Genomic DNA, 15,604 nt, shown 5'->3' on the forward strand with positions numbered 1-15,604 from the left:
GTATATGAATTTATAATTACCAGTGTAGGATCGATATCCTTGATTTCCAAATATTTAGAATAAATTTGGTGTACTTTTTCATATTTCAGTCTTCCTTCCTCGTAGTCTGCATAAGCAAAGTATAACAGCATATTTTTACTCAATAAAGTGCTGGTGGCTCTTTCGAACATATTAGCTGCCTCTTCACTGAACAATTTTGAGGCATTCACATCCTAAAATAAATCATTTAAAAAGTTTTGTAGTTTTGACAATATGTTAAAAGACTGATACTGTAAGAGATGTGATAGAATAAAATTTTTTCAATTTTATTTCGAAAAAGTGAAAAATGAATGTTGAAATATTTCCAAAAATTGAGAAACAAGTTGCCTTGATAGTGAAGTTGAAAACCAACTTAGATAATGTATTATTTTTGATCATGACGATTCCAAATACAACTGAAAATAATTGTTGAAGTAGAACTTCTTTACGAGAGCTTGACTTGAGGAGTAAGCTGGCGAATGGCCATACTCAAAGTCAAAGTATACAAAGTAAACAAATACTACTATAAATGGATCACTCTATATTGTTTCGCATTATCAGATGCTCCATGATGAGCAGATTTCAACAAAGTATAAAACATATGGTTTGAAGATTATGGTTCGAGAGCACCAAATTATTTGAGTTGAAAACGAGCCACCCTGAATAACTTTTGAAACAATGATTTGTAGGAAAAAAAAAAAAGTTCAACAATTATAAAGGAGGCCACATTTTGAAATATTCGTCTACAGACAAATGGAGGCAATAAATCAGATAAAGAGATTTTTTATCAATTCTTGAATCAAAATCTGATGACAGGACAATGAGAAGAAAAAAATGTTCCATAGTAAATGTACAAAAAACGTTTCCACCAAATTTCATACAAACGAGTTTCCACCCTCACATGATTGAGAATCTCGGGAGTTATTTCTCTACAATGCCTCATGATATTCTCTCTCAAATCTTCTAACGTTGTTGATTCTATCTCATACACTTTAAACTTCAAATGACCCCATAGAAAGAAATCTACATGAGTGAGGTCCGGAGACCTTAGTGGTCATTCTGTAGGACCTCTTCTGCCAATCCAGCGATCAGTAAAATTATCATCCAAAAATTGTCGCACTGGAGCTGCATAATGAAGTGATGCACCATGAGACAATTACAAAATGAAGATAATATAGAATTCAAACTTAACTAGGTAAAATAATACTTTTTTTTAATACACCTATGAAACCTAGGTAACAGGTTGTACAGAAGTTCATTCAGGGTGGCTTGGTTTCATCTCAGATAATTTTTAGCTTCCAAACTATGAGCTTTAGGCCATAATGTATTCTACTTTGTTGAAATCTGTTCATCATGGAACATCTGATAATGCAAAACAATTGATCTATTTAAAAAAAACATGGTGACATGCTCGAGAGGTGCGACAGGGAAAGTAAGATCAAATATGAATATGTCAAAATGTGTCTCCATGTATACTATTGTTGAGGTATTTTTTATTTTTCCTGAAAATCATTGTTCCAAAAGTTATTCAAGGTGGCTCGTTTTCAACTCAAATAATTTGCAGCTCCCGAACCATAAGCTTCAGACCATATGTTTTATACTTTGTTGAAATCTGCCCAACATGGAGCATCTAATAATGCGAAACAATATAGGGTGATCCGTTTAAAAAAATTGGTTACATGCTCTGGGGGTGCAATAGGGGAAGTAACATCAAATGTGAATATGTCAAAATGTGTCCCCCTGTATAGTATTGTTGACGTATTTTTTCAACATTTCCTGAAAATCATTGTACCAAAAGTTATTCAGGGTGACTCGTTTCAAATGGAATGCATACTATATGTGTGTGGTCTAAAGCACACTCACTTTTTCAAGTTGAGAAATTATGGCTCTGGACTGAATTCCAAAAAGATTCATCTACTTATATTATTTATGTTAAACAAAATGAATTGTATTCACTAACAAGTAGAATTCACAGAATGTAATATCATTACTCTATGCACAATATATTCATTCAAAATACCTTCCAGCAATCAAAAATTTTGGACTGTCGCATTTATTGTAATATCAATCCAGAAACACACTTTATATGGTACGAAAGCGCAGAAGGGCCACATATTTTTATTATTTGTTTCTGGGAAATTACGACTTCAATACCCAAAATTTCGAGATAAAAGTCGAAATTTCGAGATCAAAGTCGATATTTCGAGATAAAAGTCGAAATTTCGAAATAAATGTCGAAATTTCGAGATCAAAGTCGAAATTTCGAGATAAAAGTCGAAATTTCGAGATAAGTGTCGAAATTTCGAGATAAAAGTCGAAATTTCGCGATAAATGTCGAAATTTCCAGATAAAAGTCGAAATTTCGAGATCAAAGTCGAAATTTCGAGATTCAAAGTCGTAATTTTCAAGAAACAAATAATAAAAATATGTGGCCGTTCTGCGCTTCCGTAATATGGAATGACAGTAGGTGAGTTGAAATACTTTCCACATCACAGCACCAAACCTTTCATTTCAGGTCAATTCAAAAGTTAAAAACATTTTGCATTTATTGACTTACCCCCTTTTCAGCTAAAATTTTGCAACTGTATTCTAAGAACTGTGCAGCTTGATACCATATGTCTGGGTGATGTCCAAGACATAATAAGCACTGCTCAAGAGCAAATACTACTCTTTTAGTGAGCAAGGCTGTGTCTTCTGTACGCAAAGGATTACTTTTTTCCCATGCAATGTATTTTTGCCAAAGCTCGACCTGCAGAACAGACATTCTTAAATATAGGAACTGAACAATATATCGAAATTCATTTTTGAAAGCACAACAAATCATCTTTATGAATAATCTATATTCATGTTTATTACTACAAATTGTCTTCTATCATCTTGAAATAGTTCATTAAATTCCACAATAAAATCAACAATAACTATAAAACCACCTAGATAGATATGAATTTATCATTATTTCATTTATCTATTGGTTTCAAATATCAACAAACAATTTATTTTAGTAGTTTTAAACTACCTACATAATAATTTACTAAATACTTTTAGTTCATTTTTTTTCACTCGGTTGTTATTAGTTAATTTTGATCACTTGGTATGTTTAAATAACTTTTCATTGCCATATTTATAAAAAAGACGATTCTGATATTGGAAATAATTTGAAAAGATATAAAATAAAAATCTTGACTTGAAACTTTTGATTCCTGGTTTATTTCGTCTTTAAATCACATACATTCACAGTAGGACTGACTAATCCAAACACATATTTGAATAATTTTTAATTCAACTAGATTCCTTGAATTTTTAATGTTTTTATATATTTTTAAATATAAACATAATTTATTGGGATAGATATACATTTTTTGAGATATCCTGAATACCAACTATTTACCTGTTTTCTTTCTTCTTGAGCACCACCAGGAGGAATACTTGGTGCATTTCTATTTATACCGCGTATCTGTACTTCTAGTTCTTTCGCAACCCTTCTAGCATTCATGTAATCCCTGCTTCGTTCAATGCTCATTTTTTCAGCAATAATAGCATTAATATTCTGAAAACTCATTTTTATATTGATTTCTAATACCGTTTATGTAAACACTTTGGAAAGATAATTAACTCATCATACCTGTTCAAACGCAATATAATCTTTCCAAAACGTCTCCATGCCTGTCATTGGGGTAATTATACCTCTCTGATAAACTTTTCGAACTGCTGATATTTTTTGATTTTCTGCGTATGAACCAACAGCTTCTACTCCTTTCAAAAAGTTTACATAATCATTCCATATAGAGTAGGAGTGGATATCCATTCCTATACGATCTAGCGCAAAATCATAAGCCTGAGCCATCTTTTCTCTAAAAATCATAGATGCCTTTGAATAGTGTTTGAATATTTCTTAAAAACAAAGAGGATCTCAAAAAGTTACCTTCAACCAAATTATACACTTGCCATACTTACTTGTACGTTGGCAGAGAAGCTTTAGTTTCTTTAACATAAGTAAGATACAACTTCCACAATTCGATATTCAGAATCTTCATTAAGCATCTTTGAAATAGCTGTCAACAAATTTGTATTACATATATAATATATCGAAGTTCTTTTTAAGAAAATGAGTAATTGGTTTTTGCGTTTAAAACAAAGAAAAATATTCCAAAAATGATAGATTTTAATTACTAACAAATAATTCATCAAGTATGTGTTCAATTGATACTTTTTCACCACAAACTGAAATGCTCAAGCTACTACACGAAAATAAACTTCCAAGATACATTCCAGTCGCTGTCTGTTCAAAAAATAAGGTAAAATATTTATTCTATATGATGGAATTGGACGATACTTGATGAAAATCCATAACTAACGTATTCAAAAAACACTTTATTATGAGATTTTCACTAAGCAATTTTACAAAAACGGAACACGTGTTTCGCCATACAATGGCTTCTTCGAGCGCCCGTATAGCGAAACACGTGTTGCGTTTTTGTAAAATTGTTTGGTGAAAATCACAATAGTCTTTTTGAATACGTTATTTATTTATCAATGAATTTCTATTTTGTCTCCTTCAAAGTAGGCCCTCTCGAGTATAATAAACTTGCGCCAGAGTTTTTTCCAATCCTTGAAGCAGTTCTGATATGTCCTTGAGCTCTCTCAGCGATTCGATTTTCATCTCCTCATGGGTCTCTTTATTTTCGGGAACAGGAAAAAGTCGAACGGAGACAAATCTGATGAATACGGTGGCTGAGGCATGATTACGGTGTTTTTTTTGGGCAAAAAATTACGAACAATATAAGTGACGAGTGAGCAGATGCATTATCGTGATGCGAAAGCCATCAATTGTTTTTCCACAAAAAAATCATAGATTCCTTTGAATATTTCTTAAAAACAAGATACTACTCCTTATTGACCATATGACCATGTGGCAAGAATTCCTGATACACTACGCCACGGTAACTAAAAAAAACAGTGGGCAAAACCTTGAAATTTGATCGAACTTGGCATGCTTTGTTTGGTCTTGGCTGTCCTGAGCTCTTCCATTGGAACTTTGGTTTCGATATCATAACCATATACCCATGATTCATCACCAGTTATAATCCTTTAAGGCAAATCTGGATCGTCGTTGACGTCATTCAACAATTCCTGAGCGATGCTAATGCGATGGTTTTTTAGGTCAAAATTCAGCAATTTTGAAACGAACTTCACTGTCACACGCTTCATGTCCAAAATTTCCGAAAAAATTGCATGGCATGAGCCAACCGATATGCCGACCTCCTCAGCAACTTCTTCAATAGTGACTCGAGTATTCTCCATAACAATTTTCTTCGCTTTCTCAAAATTTTCATCGGTTGTTGACCTTCTGTGAAAAGCTTGTACTACTCGTAGTCATCTTTCTGACTCAGAGTACAATCACCATATACCACTGTCAACATTTCAAGTGTTTTTGACCACTTCATTCCATTTTTCAGACAAAATTTGACGCAAATTCTTTGATCAATTTTTTTCGATAGCTGAAAATTGCCGAACACGCAAAACACTTCAACTTTCAAGCTTCTCACCAACAAACTAAGCGTACTAAAAGCTGAAACTATGAACATATGTTCGAGACGAGTGTACTAACATAAAAAAATCAAAAAGTCGCTAATGGAATGTACGTAGCCCGCGAAATTTTGAACATTCACCTTATTTTTTCAACAGTCCACTTATATGTGACCGCAACAAGACTTCTCAAAGTCCTGCAAAAACATCAACTATTTTCAAACACAAAAAATCATAACCACTGTTGCATGATCAAGAATAACAGATATTTTGAAGTGAAATTAAGTAAATCTTGATATTTTAAAACATTGTTTCCTTCTTTTAAACGTTCCACTCAATTTTCATTTCCTAATCAAATATATTTTCTTTCAGATTCGAACATTGGGTAAAGACTAGAAAAACATTCAAAGAAGATATAAAACTACAAATGAATAATTTAGTCATTTATTTGAAAGACCAAGGTAAGATTACAGAAAAGGAAATAGGAATGGATGTAGGTTTAAAAAATAAAACACACAATGTTCATCCAGTCTTTAGCAAATGTTATTAACACTGAAATTTCTTTTCAAACAATTTTCATGAGGTAAAATTAAATCAGAAAGAGACCTTTCATACCACCTACAAATACACTTTTAATATGAAATATACCTATATATCATCGGACAAGACAATTGCATCTACATGTCTCAAGATTCAATGATGTTCACAGCACATCTAAAATCAACCAAAGTGAAACGAATATCTTTCACATAGACCAATTGAGAATTATTTGCTTACTTGCCTATACCTATGGTGATTACGATTTTTTAGCAGTGGTTCAAAAAAGTGTCCTCCCGATTTTTAAACACAACAGTGAAAAGTAAGAAAATCATGATTTCTGCATGTAGAAAATTTTATTGGATATTTATTTGAAAAAACATCTTTTACACAAGAATGATTCCATACCTTCTCAACCTTCTCAAAATTTCTTGATTTCATCTGAAAAAAAAAGAATAAATAGATAGATATTTCATTTGACCACATTATGTATACACATGTATATTTTGGTCGGGTTCCTTGTAGAGGGGAACCAAATGTAATAGAAACCAAATGTAATAGACTTTATGTGAAATTTATTTATTTTATTTATTTATACGGGATAAACCCCATTACAGTGTAAAAATTTCACAGAAAAAAAAAGTACAATATAAAAATGTAAAATATAAACTAAAACGCTACGGAATGTTTCTGCAGCACACAACTATATAACATTATAAAATACTATAGGATATAGAATTAAAATTAAACTTGTTACTACCTTATGTAAACAATTACCAACTTAAATTATTCAATGATTGTTTAAAACGACCATAAGAGACACCAAAAATACTGATGTTTTTGTCATCTACTAACTTTAGGGTTCTTTCCAAGGGTGTATGTTTGCCATAATTTGTATGATGGAAGGGTATATGAAATAAATGGCTGTGTCTAAGATTCCTGTTCAGAACATGAATGTTGACAGATTCAAGTAATTCAGGACAAGTTATTCGTCCATTGAGCAGCTTGAATGCATAGCATAGATCTGCATGAATTCATCTGGTTTGCAATAGTTTCAGCTCCATTTCTTGTAATATACCCGAATAGTCATGGTACTGTATTTGAAGACCCAACTTGAAAGAACAAAATCTCAAAATATTGTTTTGCACTCTTAATAGACACACAATGCACATTGTAAAATGGAGACCAAATGATACATGCATATTCTAACTTAGACACCACTAGAGCTAAATAGATCCTTTTTAATGCTTCAATGGAAAATCCTGAACAATGACGTAAAATAAGACCCAGTGTTTTGGATGATTTCACACTCACTTGGTTAATATGGTTTACAAATTTGAGTTGTTCGTCAAAAATGACCCCCAAATCTTTTATGGAGGAAGTGTATTCTAAGTGCTGACCATTTATGTTGTATGATGTATCGAATTTCCTACAAACTCTTGAGAAAGTAATAAAATGGCATTTATTTACATTAAGAAATAAGTTATTTGTAACACACCATTCATAAACTTTATTTAGATCATCTTGAAGGAGAATTTGGTCATTGTAAGACTTTATCGGTCTGAAAAGCTTCAGGTCATCTGCAAACATTAAAAATTCACTGTTCTCAAAACAGCATCCTACGTCATTCACAAAAATATTAAATAACAGTGGTGAACAATGTGAACCTTGTGGCACTACAGATATTACTAATATATCACTCGATTTGCATCCACCAATTTTAACCTGTTGTGAACGACCAGCCAAAAAACTACCAAACCAATTTACCAAGTGTTTTGCAAAACCGAAATTTCCGATCTTCGAAATTTCGATAATTATTAATACAGGGTGGTCAAAGAAAAAAAATCAAATGAAATGTAATGAACCATCTGAAACGCCACCCACGAAGAATTACTAAGTAGGTGCGAGAAAAGTCTAGAACTTCAGTGGCATAAACCTGAACATTTATTAAAATAATATTTTTGTATCTATTCATTGTATTTCAATATTTTCTTTGATAACTATTCAATTTTTCTGCACATTGCCTCTTATGGATCCAATCCATCCAATGCATTGTTACGCCGACGATACACAGTTGTATTTACAATTCGATGAAAACTTACTCAATATTGCGCTAGAACAAATGAGTCATGATCTGCACTCTCTGATAACTGAATCAAGTAAATATTGTCTCTCTGTAAACCCAACTAAATCTTGTGTCATGCTCTTCGGTAGGCCAAATGCAAAGAATCGTTGCACCGAGTTGATTAACATTTCCATCGATGGGGTTCAATTACCAAAAAGTGACGTCACGAATAATTTAGGCCTTTATCTCGATAATTCTCTGCGTTTCACTACGCATGTTTCTCAGATTCTTATGAAGGGTTATATGAATCTAAAATTAGTATACTCGAATAAAAATCTTTTGAACAAAACAAATAAAATATTACTCTGCGACGCACTGGTACTATCTCATGCAAACTATGCTGATACTGTTTATGGTCCAGGACTCTTGAAATCTGACAGGCAGAGACTTCAAAAACTGCAGAATTCGTGCATAAGACTCGTCACGGGCGTAAGGAGACGTGAGCATGTGTCTCAATACTTGAAACAACTCGGGTGGCTGAACATGGATGCTAGGCGCACACTACATTCTGCTAGTTTATTCCATAAGGTCATATCCACTGGGAAACCTGCCTACCTATTCACGAAACTGTCCTTTAGAACCGATGTACATAATCTAAATTTGAGATTTAAACATCTCTTGACTGCACCTAAACATAAAACTTCTTTTTTCGAGGATCTTTTTCTTATAACATTGCACACTTATATAATCGGCTACCCATTGAATTCAAATCCCTATCACCACTTAGTTTCAAGAAAAATTTGAAGAGATTCATGCTACAATCCGGTTCTCTTCTTTTATAACAGTTATCAGTTGACACCTATACATATGTTTTTACAATAAATATGAAGAAATCATCAAATTTATCATCATATTTGTAACATGATTTTCCACACATAGAACATATAATTTTCATTTATTCGTTTATTGCCTCTCTTTTCTTCTGCTTCTCTCCCTTTTTTTCCTTTTTTTTTTTTTTTTCTTCTTTCTAGTTTTAATTAAGCAAACAATGTGTATTATTATAAGTTATCTCTTACTGGTTGGATGGAAGAGCAATTTCTGCCTTGATTCGTCATGCGCAGACGTTGAATTCTGCCATTTGTTAGGTTAGATTAGTATCCCTTGTACTGAGTAACCTTTCAATAAAAGCATTTATTATTATTATTAAAATTCTTAAAGTGTTGTTATAATTTTCTTGACAGTATTTGGTAATGGTTTCTTTATTTTTCTGGAAATCATGTTGTAAATGTATTACATGTCCTTTAAATAACTTTATCACATTCTTCATAAACAATAAATAAATTTAAATATTCCTTGTGTAATTTAATCGTCCAGGCATGATTTAATATTGACAATTTGCAAATGACAAGTAGTGACATTATCATACCAATTCATTGTTTTCTAACGCCGCGCCGTCTTGGCCACCTGACAGATTTAGAAACCGTATAGTGAGTATTTTGTCGATAAAAAAGTATTAAATTACAAATATTTCAAAAACTACTAATTTTTGGAATAGGTATCCCTATAAAAAGCTACCTTTATTTTTAATGCTTAATACGATGAAATACATCAAAATACATTGTCATATTTATAATTTAAAATCCTGTCAATTCTGACATGCCATTTGATGACTTTGTGCTTTGTCTCTAATGGAGATGAGGTAAGTTTTGCTAGCCTAACATTAAACTAGCAGAATCCATTATATCTAAATTGAATAAAAAGCAAAAATTGTGGGAATAGAGAAAAAATAGCTCAATATTAATACCCACAAATTATTGAAAAAATCCTAAGGATCATAAGCTGTTGAAATGCCAAGCTTCGACAATAACTTGTCGAACAGAATCTTCAGAATCTGAGAAACACGGAAAAGACCATTTCTTTCAAAATTTTAATGGAAAATCATATATCATTCAGAGATAATGAACACAATATAATAAACGAAAGGGTAGTGATATAAAATTAATATAAATGGGTTTATACACAAGGGTTCAATAAAAATATTTGTGCTCAACTCCTTGCCAGAGAAGTGTTTTGGATTGTTTGATTGGTTCCCTGAATTCTTTCAGTCCAACTAATGAAGCTATGAAAAAATTCTATAAAAATATGTTATGATTAGTGTCCCCTTCCCTATGTAAAATAATTTGTTAAAAACACTCGATCTACGAAATTCTCAATGAAAAGATAATAGAGGCGCTGTGGCACACCAAGTAACATTGCTTGACAATGTCAAGTTGACATTTCAATGTTTACTTTTGAAAATAAATTAATATTATGACCTTAGACCTGACCATCACACAAAATCATAATAAATTTGAGGTCAATGTATTCAGAAAACTGATCTTTACAGACATTACAATCCCAAGTGATTCTTTCCATCACGACAGTCATAAGTTAGCAACCTACAATTCGATATTACACAGAGCATTCTGTGTTACCTTTGTCTGCTAACAATCTAGATAGGGAAATTAAAATGATTATACAGATAGAACATAATAATAGTTTCAACGCAGACACAATCCAAAAGTTAGTCAAAAATCAAAGCTTCAAATTTACATACAGATTAAACAATCAAACAAACAATCAGAAATCAAAAAATCTTCAACTTTAACATATTTTGGTGAAAGAACAGAGACAATAGTAGGATTTTTTAGAAAAAACAATGTGGAAATGGCATTCAGGCCACATGCCAAGTTATCTAATTTCCTTTTTAATGCCAAAGATAAAGTGGACAAGATGGAGAAATCTGGAGTTAATAAGCCCCAGTGTTTGCAGGACAATGTGGCCAAAATTTCTTCGTCCTACCGACGAAGTGAAAATGATTCGACGTTTTCAAACCATTTCTTGGAAGCAACCACAAGTTACGGAATCTAAACGATACGGAAATTTTGCACTATGCAAGTAAGCATTGGAAACTCAATAATTTGGAATCCTCCGAAATTGATAAGCATAAGCAATCAGGAAGTAACCTACTAAATGATCAAATCGACTTGGTCTACTCATCAGGTTTTAGATTAGCCTACCCACATTGTCACAGGTAAACAAAAAAAAGATACTCAGTTAAGGACCGCCTGTTATTACCTACAGTGGTGTATAGACATATAAGGGTTAACATTGTTAATTATTTCAGTTTATTGTATTCATTTGAAAATGTTCTTATAGAACGAAACTGCAGGACATTAGTTACAAATACAATTTGTATAAAAACATACCATGTAGCCGCTACTATGTGGTAGTAACGGCTACATCCGTCAACTTATTGATAACACAAGACCTTAAAAACAAAGCATTCTAATCCAACACAATACAGCGTTGTTTTAACCCACCATAGCTGTCATTGGTGGTGCTACCCTGAATCATGAGTGCAATCATTGATGCTCAATCTCCTCACTAAGATGTCATCTATGGCAGTGGTTCCCAACCGATGGTACGCGTACCACCAGTGGTACATGGGAACGTTTCAGGTGGTACGTTCGAGTTATGTGAGCAACATGCTGTTAATGGCAAACATGACTCAGCTCACCGCTCGCTAGAAAACGCTTTGTTTTTTTATTACATTGGAATTTATAATTCCTAGGTAATAAAACAATAAAACACTTTAGGAATTTTACCTAGGAATCCCCAGATAGTACAATTGCTAAATAAAGAGTGTCTCATTTTTTACCTGTGGGTCTTTAAAAGGATTGTCTTTTACTTTCACTTGGCATTACAGGTTCGTTGTGGGTGTTGTAATTATTAATTCTGATTTCGTATAAGAAAACTGAACTATAAAACGATTTCTGACGTCCTCTTCTACTTCAAAGGATCGTGCTAAAAAACCTAAATTACCGGCCAATCGTAAATACGATGAAAGCTACTTACAGTTCCGTTTTATACTGAAGCCAGGAACTGAAACCAGTGACATTCCTATTCCTCAATGTATTAAATGTCTTGAAACACTTTCGAACCAATCCATGAAGCCTTCTTTACTGATGCGACACCAAAATACTAAGCACCTTGATTTGATTGGTAAGCCCATTGAATTTTTTGAAAGAAAATCTGATTTTTTGAAGAAAGAAACCCAATGTTTGATGAAGTTTGTCAATACTGATACTAACTTGATAAAAGCGTCATATCTTGCTAGTTTAAGAATTGCAAAAGATAGAAAGCCTTACATAATAGGTGAGACGCTTTTACTGCCGGCCGCTGTGGATATAGTTCAAGAAAAGGAGAAAAGGCAGCCAAAGAAATTAAAAAAATACCACTGTCAAATAACACAGTAAAAAGACGAATTGACGATATGTCTGTTAATATTGAGAACAAGTGACTTTAAAACTCCAAGAATGCACTTGACGAAAGCACTGGTGTTACAAATATAGTGCAGCTAATTGTGTTCGTGTGATTTGATTATAATGAAGTGGTGATAGAAGAGTTTTTTTCTGCAAACCACTTGAATCAAACACAACAGCGGAACTCATTTTTAAGGTAATTGATTAATATGTGCTCAAAGTAGGCATTCCCTAGTCCAAGTGTATTGGCTTGTGTACAGATGGGGTAAAAGCTATGTCAAGAATATTGACAGGGCTACAGCAAACAGCAAAAATGAAGAGAGTTGTTCCTGAATGTAAAAGTACGCATTGTGTCATCCATCAAGAAGCATTAGCTGCTAAAGGTATGCCGAAAAATCTTAACTGTTCTATCAGATGCTGTGAAAGTTAGTAAGTTCATAAAGGCTAGGGCTCTAAACACAAGATTATTCTCCTTGATGTGTGAAGAATTGGTTGGCAAATTCAAAACTTTACTCCTACATGCAAAAGTGAGATGGTTATCTCGTGGGAAAATTTTTAACCATCTCTTTGAACTGAGATCAGAAGAGTTCATGTTTTTCAGTGAAAAAATAATGACATGAAAAAATTGTTTGCTAATGAAGAATGGACGTCAAGATTGGCTTACCTAGCCGACAAACTCAACAGCTTTCACAGCGATGAAATATTATTTTAAAGAGAAATCTTTAACTAATTTCTGGAGTACCCTTTGCTCTTCCGGCAAGCTCTGCTATTTTTTATTCCATTTGTTACGAGTTACTTGTGTGAGAGTGGATTTTCTGAACCCTTGTACATAAAAAATAAATATAGAAGCAGAATAAGTGTTGAAGAGAACTTAAGAGTAAAGATAAGTTCCATTACTCCTAATGTTGATATCTTAATCACAGGCAAACAACAAGTTTCGCACTGAAGACTATAAAAGTATATTTTGTATGATGATTCATTTTTTGCTGAGTTTTTAATAATTTTTTATTTATGTTTTTAGACCTATGGGTAATAAATAAAACTGTAAATTAATACCATTTTAATCTTTTTATCCCTCCTTTATTATAGGCATGTTATAAATAAACAAATATCTAACCATTAAATATTAAGTTTTCCCAGGAATTAAATTAAAAAAGCCTTTGAACACTTTTAGAAGAGTAAAAAACAGAAATTTTCATTTCTCTTTTCATTAAATATTATATGTTTATTAAAATATTTAGGTCTGGTGGTATGCCAATATTTCTCAAAAAGTCAAGTGATACGCAGGTTCAAAAAGGTTGGGAACCCCTGATCTATGGGATCAACAATCTAGAAATATCACAGGCATTTGCAATGCCAAACCTCATCATCAACCACCGAATGAGATTAGTGCTCTGACTTTCGTCTTTCATTGCAGGTTTCATTTCAAGGCAACTTGATAAACCCAGACGCCAAGAACAAAACATTTGGCAACTTACAATTTATATAAGTAGTACGGTATATTCGTGTTGCTTATAGTTCAATATATTTGTTTCAACTTTCATTCAGAATAGTATATTCTGCCAATCACCCAGCAGACTATATCATTTGTTTAGGTTGCAAACAGATGTCCCCCAACAGGTTAGATAAATATTAACAACAGGTCAGATAAATATTAATGAAGCAAACATGAATGTATTCTATTTTTAACATTAGACGAAACTGAAATAAAACAATTGATTTTATTCAATAATGTTTGAATGTATGTGCTACTAAACAGGCATACTTGCAGAATTGTGACTGATGTAGAAATTGAGAAAAAGTGATATCGGTGTAACATAATTACAAAGGGAAAGCAGATATTTTGAAAGAGGTTTTCTATTGGCTTGTATCTGATAAGTCATTTGGGGATGATCTGTTCCTTTGCGAAAACGTTTGCATTGAAATTGTTTTTTCTTTAGAAATATTTATTGAATACACTTTCACCACACTAGAACAAAAATACTGTTTGAGGTGCATTTCGACAGTATTTTTGTTTTGGTATAGAATTTTTATTTTATAGAATTTTTATTTTATGCCAGAGGTTCCAATACTACCTAGCAACTTTAGAAGTTCCCTTTTATTTATTATGAGGTCAAAAAAAGCTTTATCTATCTTTCATCTTACTCACTTCATGTTCTATGTATATGCGCCAATATCTTGAAGCACTGGGAAAAATGGTTATCAGGTGTTCGTACAGAGAGCGGACTTCCGATATATGTTTATTTTGAGCCTCCCTGAGTAGAAGTGACCAGGCTTCCAGATCATATGGGTTTCGCTCCACCTGCTTTTGAGTTCTATGGAGCTTATCATTACCCCAATCCTAAAAAACAAATTGCTACTGTTAAGGGTGCCTCAATTGCAACTTTGATTTGGTTGGTTGCAAAAGTGAAATACGAGTTTTCCCAAACAAAATCATTGTAGATAATATATAAGTGACAACTTACTATATGGAGGCGTTCCTCTGTCATTTTCAAATTCTTTTACGGCACTTGAACTGTCGTGATTATTTTGAAAATGCACAAAATGTTATTGAAGCGTACAACGTATGCATGTAAAATAAGAGCACTTTATAGAAAAAATAATAGTACACAAACTACAAGTGACACCAATTACCATGCAAAAGTCAATCTATCAATTTAAGGCCAAATCCTAACAAAAAATAACTTTTCGTCTTCTTCTTCTTCTTTTATTCATGTAATGGTCTGAGCGCCTAAGTTACTGGGGCCACCTGTCAAAAGATAGATTGCCCATTCAGGAGTTAAGAAAGTACGACATTTGACATATGAATGTAAATTGTATTTACATCAAATAGTATTTATATTTTATATTTTATTTATATTTTATATTAATATTTGTGAATAGTATTCACATTCATTAAGGCGTTTTTGCTAAATACTTAATCTTCTTGAATAGGAAGTGGGAATCCAAAATCAGATGCAAGCACTATAGAAACGAAAGTGCAGAACACAAATTTCTACATTAGATCTAGATTATACATTCAAATCTATTCGCAAACCAGTGTGTTTTGTGACTCTATTTTGAAATAGTTCAACTGTTTTTCTTGGATTTTTTCTTGGTGACTGTTCATGTAATTCGTGCAAAAAATGTTTCGGTATGTTATTTACTAACATCT

The 15,604-nt window shown here is 32.6% G+C and overlaps 1 protein-coding gene across 1 annotated transcript in view; it reads right to left on the reverse strand.

Moving 5' to 3' along the window:
* The window catches only part of su(f) (cleavage stimulation factor subunit su(f)), a 28,599-nt gene extending 13,466 nt beyond the window's left edge, over nt 1–15,133 (reverse strand). The window contains exons 1-8 of the mRNA XM_023170841.2: nt 14,916–15,133; nt 14,600–14,791; nt 6,490–6,522; nt 3,973–4,070; nt 3,641–3,869; nt 3,407–3,565; nt 2,576–2,767; nt 21–212 (exon numbers count right to left, since the gene is read on the reverse strand). Coding sequence (XP_023026609.1) covers nt 21–212; nt 2,576–2,767; nt 3,407–3,565; nt 3,641–3,869; nt 3,973–4,070; nt 6,490–6,522; nt 14,600–14,791; nt 14,916–14,939 — 1,119 coding nt within the window. The 5' untranslated portion in view covers nt 14,940–15,133. The remainder of the gene's footprint in view (nt 1–20; nt 213–2,575; nt 2,768–3,406; nt 3,566–3,640; nt 3,870–3,972; nt 4,071–6,489; nt 6,523–14,599; nt 14,792–14,915) is intronic.
* Between the last annotated feature and the right edge of the window lie 471 nt (nt 15,134–15,604).

The sequence above is a fragment of the Leptinotarsa decemlineata genome, unplaced genomic scaffold, assembly GCF_025532065.1.
Source record: "Leptinotarsa decemlineata unplaced genomic scaffold, Ldec_3_MD MMD2_tig00026340_RagTag_RagTag, whole genome shotgun sequence".
In the NCBI taxonomy this organism is placed as follows: Eukaryota; Metazoa; Arthropoda; class Insecta; order Coleoptera; family Chrysomelidae; genus Leptinotarsa; species Leptinotarsa decemlineata.